At 45.2% G+C, this 15,148-nt stretch overlaps 3 protein-coding genes across 3 annotated transcripts in view; all 3 read right to left on the minus strand.

Moving 5' to 3' along the window:
* Positions 1-1,076, minus strand: part of si:dkey-98f17.5 (uncharacterized protein LOC569123 homolog) — a 13,019-nt gene extending 11,943 nt beyond the window's left edge. Inside the window, exon 1 of the mRNA XM_031569896.1 lies at positions 1,051-1,076. Within this exon, the coding sequence (XP_031425756.1) occupies positions 1,051-1,076 (26 nt within the window). The remainder of the gene's footprint in view (positions 1-1,050) is intronic.
* An 8,195-nt stretch (positions 1,077-9,271) lies between these two features.
* On the minus strand, positions 9,272-10,399 carry LOC105891680 (putative claudin-24). The gene is given in 2 exon segments (XM_012817860.2): positions 9,272-9,835; positions 9,838-10,399. Coding segments are annotated over 2 exon segments (654 nt in total). The 5' UTR covers positions 10,340-10,399; the 3' UTR covers positions 9,272-9,683.
* Positions 10,400-13,742: 3,343 nt separating this feature from the next.
* On the minus strand, positions 13,743-15,126 carry LOC116221041 (leucine-zipper-like transcriptional regulator 1). The gene is made up of 3 exons (XM_031570023.2): positions 15,002-15,126; positions 14,550-14,630; positions 13,743-14,095 (listed from the first exon to the last, which is right to left on the minus strand). Exons 1-3 carry the CDS (start codon positions 15,029-15,031, stop codon positions 13,979-13,981), a joined length of 228 nt encoding a protein of 75 aa, XP_031425883.1. The 5' UTR covers positions 15,032-15,126; the 3' UTR covers positions 13,743-13,978.
* Between the last annotated feature and the right edge of the window lie 22 nt (positions 15,127-15,148).

The raw sequence follows: 15,148 nt of genomic DNA on the forward strand, positions 1-15,148 counted from the left end.
TGTAAATGTAAAATGTGTATACATCCTTGTAAGTCGCTTTGGATAAAAGCGTCTGCTAAATGTAAATGTAGCATTGTATTACTGTGACTTTTTTAACCAGTTGATGGAGCGTACTGTAAGGGGAAGATGGCCACAGGAGACCCAGGTGAAGCTCTTCAGCTTGTACATGAACCAAGTAAGAGGAATCAGGACTGAGTGCTCATTTGAATACGGGTGGGAAGACGTATTTTATCATACTGAGCCATGATGACATTTTCCTTTTCAGGAAGACTGTTCGGTCTATGCTGATGAATAATGAATGCAGAGTTTACTGAGAGCATATGTACAGAGAGACACTGGGGGGGGGGGAGAGAGAGAGAGAGAGGGAGAGAGACAGAGAGAGAGAGGGAGAGGGGGGGGAGAGAGAGAGGGAGAGAGAGACGCTACGGGAGACAGAGAGAGAGAGAGAGAGACAGAGAGTGAGACAGAGAGAGAGAGAGAGAGAGATGCTATGGGGGACAGAGAGAGAGAGACAGAGAGAGAGACGCTACGGGGGACAGAGAGAGAGAGAGAGACAGAGAGAGAGAGAGATAGAAAGAGAAGAGAAAGAGAGAGACAGAGAGAGAGAAGAGAAAGATTCGTTAAATAAAGCATAGAGGAGTAACCTTGTATATGGATAAGCTGCAGCAACTATGAGACCCTGGAACCCCCATCCTTACCATGTCAGAGCCACAATGTCTCCCATCCTTACCATGTCAGAGCCACAATGTCCCCCATCCTTACCATGTCAGAGCCACAATGTCTGCCATCCTTACCATGTCAGAGCCACAATGTCTCCCATCCTTACCATGTCAGAGCCACAATGTCCCCCATCCTTACCATGTCAGAGCCACAATGTCTGCCATTCTTACCATGTCAGAGCCACAATGTCTGACATCCTTACCATGTCAGAGCCACAATGTCTGCCATCCTTACCATGTCAGAGCCACAATGTCCCCCATCCTTACCATGTCAGAGCCACAATGTCCCCCATCCTTACCATGTCAGAGCCACAATGTCTGCCATCCTTACCATGTCAGAGCCACAATGTCCGCCATCCTTACCATGTCAGAGCCACAATGTTTCCCAAATACGCCAAGCAGGGCCATCCAAAGGGCCTGCATCAGCACAAGTGTCACTAGAAAATCACACGCTTAGAATGACATTGCCTGGGCTGACACCGCCGGCCTCGCTGTTCTGTTTCATATCAAAGAATTAATCCCATCGCGTTATAAAGCTGCGTCATCTGGGACAGGAAGGGGCAGAGCTGACAGGCGGAGGGATTTTAGGGGAGAATTCGGGCTCGGCGCTGCAACCATTTAAACAGCTATGACAAGGCTTCTTCTACCCCAGTGGGTATGTTGTTCTGTCACAATACTTTCCCTGGTGACAAACTTTAAAAGTGAGTTCCCTTTGGCCCCTCGTCTGAACCGCTTGGGCCCTCCACATGGGCTGCTGACATTTGAAGGAAGACACGGTGAGGGACGTCAACTTCACAGGGTAACACAAAGCATGGGGCGGGGAGGGGGGTGAAGGGGTAAATAAGGTGTCTTGGCTCATGGGACAGAAAAAAAAGAAAAATCCACGGCCGTGTGCCAGAATTGAGTCCCCTTGAATGCGAATATCTTAGCAACCATTTCCGGGGGGGGGCAATGATTCAGAGTGACTCAAGGAGCCCAGAACAGACCTATCGGGTCTGTTATCCTACTGGGTGTAAAATGCCTGTGTGTGTGTGTGTGTGTGTGTGTGTGTGTGTGTCTGTGTGTGTCTGTGTGTGTGTCTGTGTGTGTGTGTGTGTGTGTGTGTGTGTATGTGTATGTGTGTGTGTGTGTGTGTGTGTGTGTGTGTGTGTGTGTGTGTGTGTGTGTGTGTGTGTGTGTGTGTTCACATCATTTCATAGAGAGCAGCAGTGGTAATTGGCAGTGTTTTTCCATGCAGCAGCCGAGAAATAGTCACATATTAACATCATTAAGACATCCATTAACTTCCTGACACCAGGCTTCCACAACTGCTCTGAGAAGTTCCTCCATGTTACAAAACGGAGGGAGGAAAAAAATCCCTGCAGCCATGCTAATTAACCTTTTCACCGCTGCTAAGGTATTTCACCCACACAATGCTAAAGCTGGGATATTTCACCACAGACACTAATGTGTATAAAGAAGAGGGAGCCAAGCAGTGACAGACTGGTAGGTGTCCCACATTAAGTGCGAGTGTTTGATTTGTAATGCAACTTTTTTGACTAAAACACAATACAAAAGGTCCATTAATATTCTGATCACACCACAGTTCTCCTTAAAGTGAGGAAGAAAGAGAGAGGGGGGGGGGCGGGGGGGGCAAGGGCTGCTCAATGAAGGAGTAGTCAACAGTGTGCTCCCACACTAAACAAAACAGGGAAGAATCCTGGGGTAGTGATCTGGCAAATTAGGTGTCATCAGTGCTCCTGTTCATTTCTTACGTTTTTCTCAACTGATCACTTTCTGGTCACATGTCAACATCGAACAAGCACACTGCTAGTTTTTATTTTACGATTCAAATTTAAATAATTCAATAATTATTTTAGAGTTTCACAGCTTTTGAGCATCATTTAAGTAAACAGCCCAACAAAGTTGAGTGTCTTATTTTCGAATGAGAACTAAAATAGAATGCATTCCTCTATGTTCAACAAACGTTTTTTTAAACACAATAATACTCTACCCTTGGCAGAAGGAGGGCATCCGAGTCCCTGCACAACTCATAACATCTCCATAGCAACTGCAGTTCTGTGCTTGCATCCTTTTCCTGCTGCATTGGAGTGTTATTTAACCTCACTGGGTCAAATGAAACATTGTAGCAAACATCCAGCTCTAGCATCACATGACATATATTATTTACAATAAAAAAAGTACAGGGGGGCCTCTATTGTGTGAAATGTTCTTGATAGTCTTCCTGGGGTCCTAGCAAGCTGAAGATATTTCACTCCAACTCGAAGTAGGTTAAGCAGATTTGGTCTTCACAACATATGACGCAGATTCCACACACACACACACACACACACACACACACACACACACACACACACACCGTATCCCACCCCCACCCCCACCCTCAGTTTCTCCCTGTTGGGCCTTTTTCCCAAGCAGGGCTAATACCCTTTCAAGCAAACAAGCTGTCAGCTTCGCTAACTTTCTCGCAAACCTAATGCTGTTTACTGGAATGTACATGGGGGAATTAGCAATGAATGTGGAGCAGACTGATGTGGGGTCAGCATGCTAAGCTAAGTGGCAGGTAGGAAACAGACCTCAATGCCTGCAACGCTAGGGGATAAAATAGCAAATAGCAAGCAAGTGCTCAAAAAACACCTGCCAATGCCAAAGTGTCTCAGAAACCAGAAGAAAGGAAGAAAGAAAAGGTTTGGGGGTCTTTCAAAGGATTAACAGTGAATAGTTTAAATTTCGAGCTGATATACATTCCAGGTCTAATAATGTACAAACTACCTCTCTGTGACCTGATCAATATAATGTGCACAGGTAAAGAGGGAGCATGTGATTTCCCCGTCCCCATAAGCCAACGTTCAGGCTTCTCTCTGAATGCAAGTGTTGCCTGTCACCACTATATTATGGTGGCATTATTATTAGAAGCATATGCATATACTATATGCTAACCATGATTCCCTATGTGAATTCACCCCAGACAAGAGAACTGGTCTCTCGTAGCATTAAAAAAAAAAGTCTCTCCGTGTTAAGACTTTGGACCCAGGGGACAAGAGACTGGGCAGTGGGTAGTGGTCTGTTGAAGGACAGAGATAATGACACGCTTGGTGATTGCCAAAGTTGATAAACACCGTAGTGGTCAAGAGAAGAATGCTTTATAGAGCTACCAAGACAACAGACCAATCAACAGCCAACAAAGTCTTCTTTCAGCAGTGTGTTTTGTGTAGAAACGGGTAACACACACACACACACACACACACACACACACACACACACACACACACACACACACACACACACACAATGGGAAAAATGAATTGACACATGCGATTACCTGAAAGGCCAAACACAGTGATGTGTGCCCTCAGGGTACATTGCCACCGCAGTCTCAATGGCTCCAGCCACTCAACTGTGTTAGTGTAATGTGTTGGCCTATCTCAATCTTCCGACCCCTGTTCCCCAGGTAAATGAGGCACTGGTTAAATATTATGCCTCTTGCTTTGATCTAGAGGTGATAAGGGGAGACATTCGCAAGAGGTAAACGCAGCACTTGATCCCCCCCCCCCACACACACACACACACATACACACACACACACACACACATACACACACACACACACACACACACTCACACACACACACACACTCCCTCCCCCACTCCATCCGTGTGTCCCACATCTTCACAATTGCCTCTCTTTCTTCACGTTCGTTTACACGAAAATAAACCATAAGAGATCCTCCACAGATTATGGCGTCCCGCAGCTGCTTGCACAACAAGCGGAATTTACCCCGAGCTCCGGACTCCAGCGTGCTAAAATAGAACTCCTTAGAGGAGCAACATTTGCTGTTGTGGAAGTTCCACAACTCTCAGGTATTTTTTTCATGCAGCTGGGTACAGTGTTAAGAAAACCAATCTATTCTCCCAACAACCTGGGGGGTTTAACACATTTTTTTTTATCCAAATTGAAATGTTAATTATTGTTCATACATTTCTCTGGTACTCAGAAATCTAGTTAATTCCTTAGGCAAATACACAGAGGATTCTGAATTGGCAGGAAAAAAAGATAAATCGTACCAGGTTGTAATTTTCACAGGACGGAAAGCGGCTTTGGACTGACTTGTGTTATATCTTCGGGCTTCCAGTATTACACTGCAAATGTATAATAAACATTGGATTTACAGCTAATCAGATTTCCACAATAATACACACCAGAATAAGAAACAATTCTGCATGGCAACTAATGGTATTGGTGTGACTTGTTCTACATGCTTGGTTGCATGTTCTGGCTAGAGTAATACCAGACTGCAGGGGACCTCTCTTTGTTTTTATGGGCTTTCACTAAGCCACAATCCCCAATTTCACATGATCAGTGAATACATTACGTCTAAAAGGTGAATAGCGACAATCGCGCCCATTTTGACCATAACTTCACTCAGCCTTAACCCAACTAAAAGAACTGGCATCCATGACGAGCCCAGGACCTGGAACTGAGGAATAAGGGCTTTGGGATCAGCTTCCCTGAGAGGAGAATTTCATTTTTGAATGGAATGGATGGAGTACAGCTGTTTTTTCCATCGGCAAAAAGGGCACTAGAGTTCATGTTGGTTGAGCTTTGTTGATGGAATTCGCTGGCCTAACTTGTGCTGCAGTTGTGGGTAAGGGAGGCCACGTGCAGAGGTGGTTATCCATCCATATTTCTTCCGTACGCAACCACTTAAGGATCAGATACAGCACTAAAGAACTGAGATTGACTGTAAGCATACACCAGGACCTCAGAGTTGAGGAGGGGGAAAGCCCATTCACAACCACCATCTGCTTCTAATGGTGGTCGTTGTATTTATTTATTATTTTAAGAAATTCATTATTTATCCAACACTACAAAACTTGAATCTATTCCAGTGACAGTTATTTCAAGCCATTTTAGTCCTAGACAGATTGCTGTAGCAATCCACTGGTGACAGCTAGCAGTGACTAGAAGCATCCAGATCTTTCAGTGTGTCACTACTAAATCATCGAGGTCAAGTCAAAGCATTTACATTGACAGGTGCAAGTATGAAAGCCAAACGCCAGAACGACATTACACCAGGTAATGACTCCGACCACCATTAGCCAATAACAGAGAGAGTATGGACAGTCATTGCTTACACATTTAGACGAAGATGGATGGCGCTCTGTCTTCCCTTGTTCTTTAAAACCTTCAACTGCATAGCTGTAACTAAAGCTGTATCTCTCTCTCCCCTGTTCTCTCTGTGTATGTGGGCATGTGAAAGTTTTTTTTTTTTTTGTTAAAAATTAATTTAGTTCATTTAAGTACGTTTATGGAAACAAAGGAATTCATGTAATTTGTCTTGATATGTCAAATCTGTCTGTACACAAAACCGAGCAACTTCCTTGTCAGAGCAGTGTGGGATGTCTTAGCGTCGCATACCACAGACACAGCAATTACAGTTCCTGACAAATCAAGTAAACATTCTCCAAGTTCATCAGCAAGCATTTGAACTGATTCTGTTAATTCATCACCATAATTCCCATCCATACCAAAAGAAACAGAGATAGAGAGAGGGAGAGAGAGAGAGAGAGAGAGAGAAAGAAGAGAGAGCTACTCACCCAAAGCCTGTCTGAAGCAGGTGCACTGAGGTCCTGTCACAGTCCCCGGTGTTTAGCCAATCCTGCGGAGTGCGCTAACATACTAGCACAGATCCCCCCTCAAGACACAATCCCTGCCCCCGGTGGGTCTGCCTTCTTCCCACTGAGTACTCCTGACCTGTGTCTTCCTGTGCTCAGCTCCTGTTGTCTCTTTCTCTCTCTTTCTCTCTCTCTCTGTTTCTCTCTCTCTCTCTTCGTTTCTCCCAGTCTTACTCACTCCTTTTCTTTCTCTCTTCTCCCTCGCTCCTTCTGTTTCTCTCTGACTGCAGTGGATGCAGTTGTTCCACACAAGGGGCTGAGTCCCAGTGAGAGAGCTCCACAGCACAGCACAGCACAGCACAGAACAGAACAGAACAGAACAGAACAGCAGCAAGAAGCAGTTAGTGGTCACACTGTAAGCTCCTTTCTCTCTATCACCCTCTCTCTCTCTCTCTCTCTCTCTCTCTCTCTCTCTCTCGCTACTGTAGCCCTCCAATGCAGCACTAGGGCTCTTTGCCAGTTTCTCAGCTGTATGCAGTATTGATGGAGTTGCTTAGGGGATGCTAACACAGCATGAATTCACAGACCGCTCTACTTTCCCCTCCCCTCTCCTTCTCTCTCTCTCTCTCTCTCTCTCTCTCTCTCTCTCTCTCTCTATTTCACCTCTCTCTCTCTCTCTTTCACCTCTCTCCCTGTTTCATTCACTCTGGCATTTTGATCACTCTCTGCCCCCCCCCCCCATTTCACTTTTCTGTCACAGTTTATGTTTCTCCTTCTCATCTCACATGGGTCTCACACTGTCTCCCCCTTCCTCGTTTCTCCTTCTCATCTCACATGGGTCTCACACTGTCTCTCCCCCTTCCTCGTTTCTCCTTCTCTGTCTCACACTCTCCTTTCATCCCTCTCTCCTGATATCTCTCTCTCTCAGGTTTTATTTTTTTAGTTACTCTGAAAAGCAGGGGTGTCGCATTCCCTTTAAGCTTGATTCGTCCCTCTGTCAGGTGTTGTCTGTGTCTCACCCTTAAATGAGAGTCTTGACCCGTCTCCGTCTGTCCACAGGTCTGTTGGTGGTCCCTCCGGCCGTCTGTCCACACTGACCTGTCCTCTGGGTATGACCTCAGGGGATTCAGTGAGCAGAGACACTGACCAGCATAGTGAGTGTGCAGACTCTGCTCAATGCAAATGTATTCCAGAGAAGGCCACCAATGTCACTTTTCACATTCATGTCATGCTCGATCACTGGTGATGAGATCACTCTTGTGAGATTACACTGTGATTGGGACAAATCATTACCATTAGTTGAGTCATTTTGTCATGGGCTTCCTCAGGAGTAGACACACCCCTGGATGAGTGAATGTGAATATTTGTGTGACAAATGTGGGAGAGAAACATCAGGTTTGTTCGGCTTCCAAACTAAATGTAGAGTGCAGGGTGCTTTTGTGAAGGAATGGAGAGTTTTTACAATGTAATCTTGAGGTGGTTGTCACAATGATTCTCTCATGTGGTCCCCCGTCCTGCCAAGGCGCCGTAGAGATTTAGTGCGAGTTTTCGTGCTTGTTTTCTTGGACTTCTAAGTGACTCTCAGGTTAGAGTGGGAGGCACGAGCTGACTACTAACGCCTACAAGACTACAAGCAAAGATTACAAACAAATCCCTCCAAAAATGTGTTGCATTTTTTTTTCACTGCTGCAGTAAGCAGTCTGTATGGCATCCACTCACTAGGCTCTCTGCTGGTCATCAAAGGTATTGCACACTGGTATTTGCCAGCAAGGAAAGTCATAGGGATCCTTGTGGTATAGAGGGGCAAGACATTACCGATGCCCTCCCCTCCGGGGCAAGAGGGACACATGACATATGACATCTACATTAGTATCTACATAGTATAGCACGTATGTTCATGAAATAAACATTAATTAGAGAAAGGTCAGTTTGTGAGTGAATAATTTATTGATAGTAGCAGCTTTGCTAAATTCTAATGTCAGCACCCTGCAATGTTGTTATCTCTCCAGTAGAACCCCCGATGACTAAAATCAATGTCTGATATTAAGACTTAGCTCCACTGTTTGAGACCTCGGGAAATGTGTTAAAAATTAATGAGGCCGATTGGTTTTTGTCCTTTTAAGATCAATATTGTGGTGTTAAAACAGAATAATTTCACTCCTCTTGCAGTGTCAGATTCTGTGCAACTCATTACCCTGAAGGCAACAGCCGACACTAAGAGGCTGTTTGTTACAATTTGCTTCTTTCGCTGCAGACACCCACCATCAGATAGCAGGGGAGCGCTTGTATCATGTTCAGTAATAAACTGGTCAAACTGAAGGGAGTGGGGGGATGTCGTTCAATTACTGTCATTCACAAAGCTGTGTGTGTGTGTGTGTGTGTGTGTGTGTGTGTGTGTGTGTGTGTGTGTGTGTGTGTGTGTGTGTGTGTGTGTGTGTGTGTGGTTTAATTTCTGCCATTGATACACATTTTTATTGTCAACTGACTGGACTGCTTGTTTGTCCATTTCTACACAGCCAAAAGTTCTATTTATATGATGGTGAAGGGGCTTTAGAATTCTATTTTTTCCTCTCTATTTCTGTTTACAACACTTGCATAGAGTATGTTTTACCGTGTGTAATTTATGTTACAAATTGCTAAACGGGATCAGCATTAAAGAAAGAGAACTGCAAGCACAGCTAAGCAGCACTGGATTCAATCATTCTTTCTTTCTTCCTTAAATTGTGTTTACGGAGTCGTCCTGGCAACCACAGAGAATAAGGAAGATTTCAATGAAACGGAATTTGAATATATCTTTTAAGTTGAGACATAATTTTACACACAGATAGAAGAAGAAAAGTATTTTAAAGTACGGAATGATTTCATTTTAATGGGTTTGCAAGTAAAATATAACACTCAACCTGACCCGGTGGACATAAATCCTGTGCTTTGGATGAGAGCAGGAGAAGAGAGATCCCTACAATCTCAGGCAGGCATAGACGGTGCACAGAGAATCATGCTGAGCTTTCCCAAATTTACAGATGATGCAGGTTTTCTAGGAGTGACTCTGAAAATACTTCAATGCTCAGCAAGCTTTAAATTACACTGTTAAAAGGTCAAATGAAAATTACCTTTGCGTGTCCATTCAACAGAGGTAAAAATACAGTTTTGCCATAAAATATAACTTTCGGATTTTTTTTTTACATTAAAGAAGTAAAACATTTTCTTGCCATTTTATAATTCTGGAAGCTAGATATTCGGATAGGCTTTCAGCAGTGACTTCCAAATGTCCTGCAACTGACCTTGGTTTCATTAATCTTAAAGCTCAGATAGTTATCACGCCCAGTCCTTCAACGGCGGCGAATCAATCTATAGGACCTCTGTCTTTAGGTAGTACTGTGTCCTTGGTGTCTCCTTCGAGAAGGCTAAATCTTCAGCCTGCTCCGCCTCGTAATCCCCCATACATACAGCCACGAACAAGAAAGACCCACCAACCACCAGAAGGAGTCCCGCGATCCACCCGAAAACATGGCCTCGCCAAACTCCCAGCGCGGCACCACGTCGGGGATGTTCTCATCCCAGAACTCCACCACAGTCAAATAGGCCACAAGGGACACGGGGGCCAGGGTGGTGAGGCCCGACACCCAGATGAGGACCCCTCCCGTGATGAGCAGAGCCCTCTTCAGTCGCCTGTGTCCGCGCGCGACGTTGACTCCCTCCAGCCCGAAGAATGCCACCAGCACCCCCAGCAGCCCCGTGCCTATGGAGATGAACATGAGCGCCCGCGACGCTAGCTTGTCAGCGCTCAGCGCCAAGGTGGACTCGTAGGCTTTGCAGTGCAGGCCCAACTCCTCTGTGAAGATGCACATGTGCCACAGCCCCTCGTACCAGTTCTCCATCTCGTTCAGGTCCGAGTTGAGGGTCTTCCACAGGGGCAAGAAGAACGTGACGAACGAGGTCACCAGTCCCCCGAAAGACACGAAGAGGGACACTCTCTCCACGAGCTTGGTGGTTAGAAACACCATCCTTCTCTCTCGTCTTGCTCTTTCACCTCCGCTCTCTCGCTCTCTCGCTCTCTCGCTCTCTCTCTCCTCTGTGGCCCACTTTCCTTTCCAACAGGAATTAACATGCCACCCGATGGTCCCTCCCTACATGTCTGTATCCTTAGCCCATCCCATCTTGGCCCTTTTCCACTAAACTTTTAATAAAGATGCACTTGATTGACCGCCACATAAGCCAAGGCCCTGGAGGCATTTCAACAGACATTCTGTCTTGTCATGCCGATAAATATCGTCAAGGACAACAATGGGCACTCTTTGGACATGAAAGTGGATATGTCCGGCCCTAAACTGGACGGTGTGTGCACACAAAAGTCTCCAAGGATGGAAACTCGAGTCCGCTGAGCCTGAAGGAGCAAGCCCCAAAAGGGGAGAAAAAAAAGCCCTTCAAAAGCGTATTTCCAAAGGGCTACGCTCCTTCTTTTGAGCAGGTGCCATAGTCCTCCCTTTCATACTTTTCGAAAGCGTACGGATGACCAAAAGAAGGGCCGGTGGGAAGCTTGTTCCCCGATGTCTCCCTCCATTCGCTTCGGAGGGGATCTGCAGAAAGCCTGTTGGCTTGCCAGAAGGCTCCGGTGTCGCATCCGTATGAATGGCAGCTTGTGCTTTAACAGCACTAGGCCTCCCAAAAGCCTAAGACACTTAGCCAGCTTCTGGTTTGATTTCCACCGGCAAACGGACACGCATTCAAAAGAAACTAAACGGCATCTTGACATTTGACCTTGACTTGGCTCTCAGCATACATTCTCCATTACAGGGGCTATCCATTATTAATAAGAGTACGAATAGACTAAGCCAAAGGAAAAGTGTGGGGAGTGGAGCAAATGATATGTCCTATATGTGAATGGCTTTTGCACTCCCCTGACTAAAGTTCCTCCACCTTAACAAACGCAAAGTCTTTAATCACTCGGGGAAAATATGAATCTGGTCCTCGGGAGTGCTTTGCCCTGGTTCGGAGGAACGGCCTAGTTACAAAACAAGTGAACAGTATGCATTTCTTGCACTCCACAATTTGACCATTGAGTAGCAAATTTGTAAACTCACACAACCATTAAATCCCATGGACAGACTTTTGTTTAGTTTGATGCTAAATGTGTTGTAAGTGAGACGCTCGAGCACTGATTTCCATTGCCTTATCACCACTACTTATCACCAAGGCCAACTGAAAGACACATTGTGTGCTGCTTTATCGCTACCATGTCTGAGGTAACCCAACCCGCCGACAGACAGGTCGAATTTACGCAGGTAAAGGCCAAGGATTAACCACTGAAGCTTAAAGGTCCCCTTCAGTTTAGAGGCTATAATCACCTTCATTGTTTAACCTTATCAAATAGTCATCCATTGCTATTTTTAGCTTAACTATTAGAAACTCATGAAATGAAGGTGACAATATAGGTGAGCCCTAGATTAAAAAAAAATCAATTCCCCCTTCTAACCATGAACCATGGGAATCCCTCAACAAAACATTGGAACTGATCTTTGTATCTCAAGAGGCCAGTTTGCATGTCAAACGCACAAAGCCTCTCCATCTTTATGTCATATCTGCACTACCTACTGCTAAATAGCAATATTGCTGCTCATGTTCATAGTCTTTGCCACAGTTATACTATCAATACTGTTCACACTGCGCATATCTTATTTCATACTGTATATATCTTATTTATTTATATATTACTACCATACATATACTCATACTCTGCACTTTTCTGCTTTCTTTGCACTTCTGGTTAGATGCTAAACTGCATTTCGCTGTCTCAGTACTTGTACTATGTGCCATGACAATAAAGTTGAATCTAATCTAATCTTGTGGCCTAGATGGGAACTGTCACCGAGTGCCTTTTCCCCTTTGCCTCCGAGAGAGAAGAGCATGCGTCCAGGCAGGGGCCACACGGTGTGGTTTGCCTCCGAGAGAGAAGAGCATGCGTCCAGGCAGGGGCCACACGGTGTGGGTGTCAGGGTCCAGGTGCAGCCCTGGCTGGAGGGTCTGTGTCGGGGCAGAATAAGGGCCATTGTGCTGGAGGTCACAGTCAAGCTCCTTTTCATCTCTTAGGTTTCAGCGCAGGGAAGGTGGTCGTGTGATGGTGACCAGCCCAAGCAGGTAATATAGAGAGAGAGACAGGAAGAGAGACTGGAAGAGAGACTGGAAGGGAGACCGGAAGAGAGACAGGAAGAGACCTCAAAATCAAGGATCAGTTGATGAAGACTCGTTAAGCATCTCTCATTTATGAGGAGATTTTCTCTGGTCCTACACCTTGCCTGACGAGGTAAACATTGCAAGATGCTTAGAAAAGCCAGAAAGCCCATAGAACAATTAAGTACATATATTGTGTGGACATTGCTGTCATACGACTTGAAAATAGTCCATTCCACACATAGAAGAAGAAGTCAGAAGTGAAGACTGTGACGGTGACAGTAATGGTTTATTAAGGCATTGAGCACACAGAGCCATGTACACAGTTCTGTAACAGGAATAATAATGGAGCAGATTTGACTACAAAACAAATAAATGGTAGCAAAGCTGTACATTGGTTTATACGCAGGGACCACACAATATTGATTATATTTACATTTACTGTGTTTTCACAGGTTAAATTTACATGATTAAAAAAAAAAAGTGTCATCTTTAGGATGCTTCTGCCTTCAGATATCTGACATTACAGTGCAAGGCTTAAAGCCTTAAACGATACTGTAACACGACACCAAACCATTAAAGCCTATATCAATAAGAGACTTGTATATGGATCTGAATAAATACAGTAAAATGGCATAACTACTGGGTAATATTCAGCTTTTCTGAAGAAAGCAGACTAACCATTACTTTTCTATAACACATATAGTCCATAGTTTTTTGCATTTGGAAAATACAACTTCCTCTTAACTATGGTGTAATGCTAAAGGCACTAAGTGTTCTCTGAAGAGTATTACTGAGTATTGTATGCATCCAAAATGCATTTTTCCTCTCCAGTGTTTCTTTGTCATTCAGCCATACTTTCCTTTATTGACAATCAAACAAAAATGCACCGAACACACAAACATAAGACGCGTGGTTAAGCGTGGAAATCTTGAGAACCACTCTTTCCCTGGTGTCCTTAGCACTACACCACAGGTCCTGAAGCCTTCTTCACAACAAACAAAAACCTGCAGAATTCACCTTGAACTGGGACTCGACAGAGTCACACACACACTCTCGCCTTTAGGAACATTATGGTAGATAAAGCTAATCTGTGAGGAGACCATTGAGGAGAGTGGCTAAATGTGAGGACATGTCTCTGCGCAGGGCTGGAGCACTGAAGCCTACAGCACTCACTAGTATACCGGCCCTCTGTGCTGCTCAGCTGGACCGTGGCTGCTTGGGGCTTCCCTGCCTGAGTCTTCCACGGTCTCCACATGACACCTCTGGCCAGGCACCCCCTGACAGACCTCCCGCTATGGCACGACCCAAACGGGCAGCAGGACCCCCATGAGGTGCTTAAAGACCAGACACGCGAGAAAGAGCATGCCCAACAGGGAGCAGCAACAGAAAGATTTTAAGGGGAAAAAACCTCAAGTGTGAAAATGAAAGTGGCAAAACGGGACGGAGTAGAGGGGAGGGGAGCGGGTCCGTATCTAAATGTCGGAGCCCATCTCGGCACACTGTTTGTCTGATATATGGGCGGCCAGCGAGTCGATGATGTCCAGCAGCAGGACCTGGCTCAGAGAGCGCAGGTTGGGCAGCTGAGACACCTGCCAGAGAGGAAGAAGAGGCAACACAAACAAACACAAACATAATGAAGGTCAGAAACAAGGCACAAACAAGCCGAGGACAAACATGCAGGAAAAAGAAAAAACAGCTAAAATCATAACAAATACTATAAAAATAACAAAATTTAAAAAAATTAAAGGCCTTATACTCATTTCTACTGAACAGTAACTTTGCAAAGAGCCATGAGTGCATTTGACTCATCTCCGCTCCCTTCAGGAGCCTCGAGCTAAATCCCTAATGGGCAAATTAGGTCTCCGCTGCTAATGCTAACAGCACTGTCAAGCTGGGATGTTCCTTGAGCCTGCAGGCCCTGGGGTTAAGCCTCTCCTCTCCTGTGAGTGCGCTGCGCTGCGCTGCGCTGCGGGTCTGATATGAAGCTCAGCCCTTCAGTGTGAGCCAGCAGACGCCCAGCGCCCCACACACCAGCGTACCCACCTTGATGAACTGATGGACAATGATGTGCAGGCAGTGCTTCTTCATGTCCAGCGCCTGAGTCTTATCTGCAGCCTCCAGGATCTGCCACCCCCCCAGAGACAAGCACAAGGACAGGATGTGAAAACACATATAGGAATTATATAAATTATATTTGAATTAGCAAGTGCTTATTGAGATGGACATACTGAATGTATATTTTAAAAAGTAAGCTCCTAGTACTAGACCTACTTTTTTTTAGACCTACTTTTTTTTAAGTCTTTAACATAAAAACCCATAATGTTCATAAAACAAAACCTGTGACGAATGAGACTTATAAGCTCGCTTAAGATACATTTTAAGATTTTAATAAGACTAATAAGCTCGCTTAAGATGACTTTTAAGATGAAGAATACGAGTGCTGGGGTGTGTTTAAGAGGTAGACTGATGCCCGGTGAGCCCAACAGAACTCTGACCTGTAGCACGTTCTCCACTGTGACGTTCATCTCCAGGTTCTGCTTGCAGTAGGCCTGCAGTCTGTTGTTGGAGAACCCGTAGTAGTAGGGGGCCGCAAACAGGTAGCTGTGCTCAAGTTAAGGGCGCAGACATCCAATACAGCCAAT

This window comes from Clupea harengus, chromosome 7 (genome assembly GCF_900700415.2).
Source record: "Clupea harengus chromosome 7, Ch_v2.0.2, whole genome shotgun sequence".
Classification (NCBI taxonomy): Eukaryota; Metazoa; Chordata; class Actinopteri; order Clupeiformes; family Clupeidae; genus Clupea; species Clupea harengus.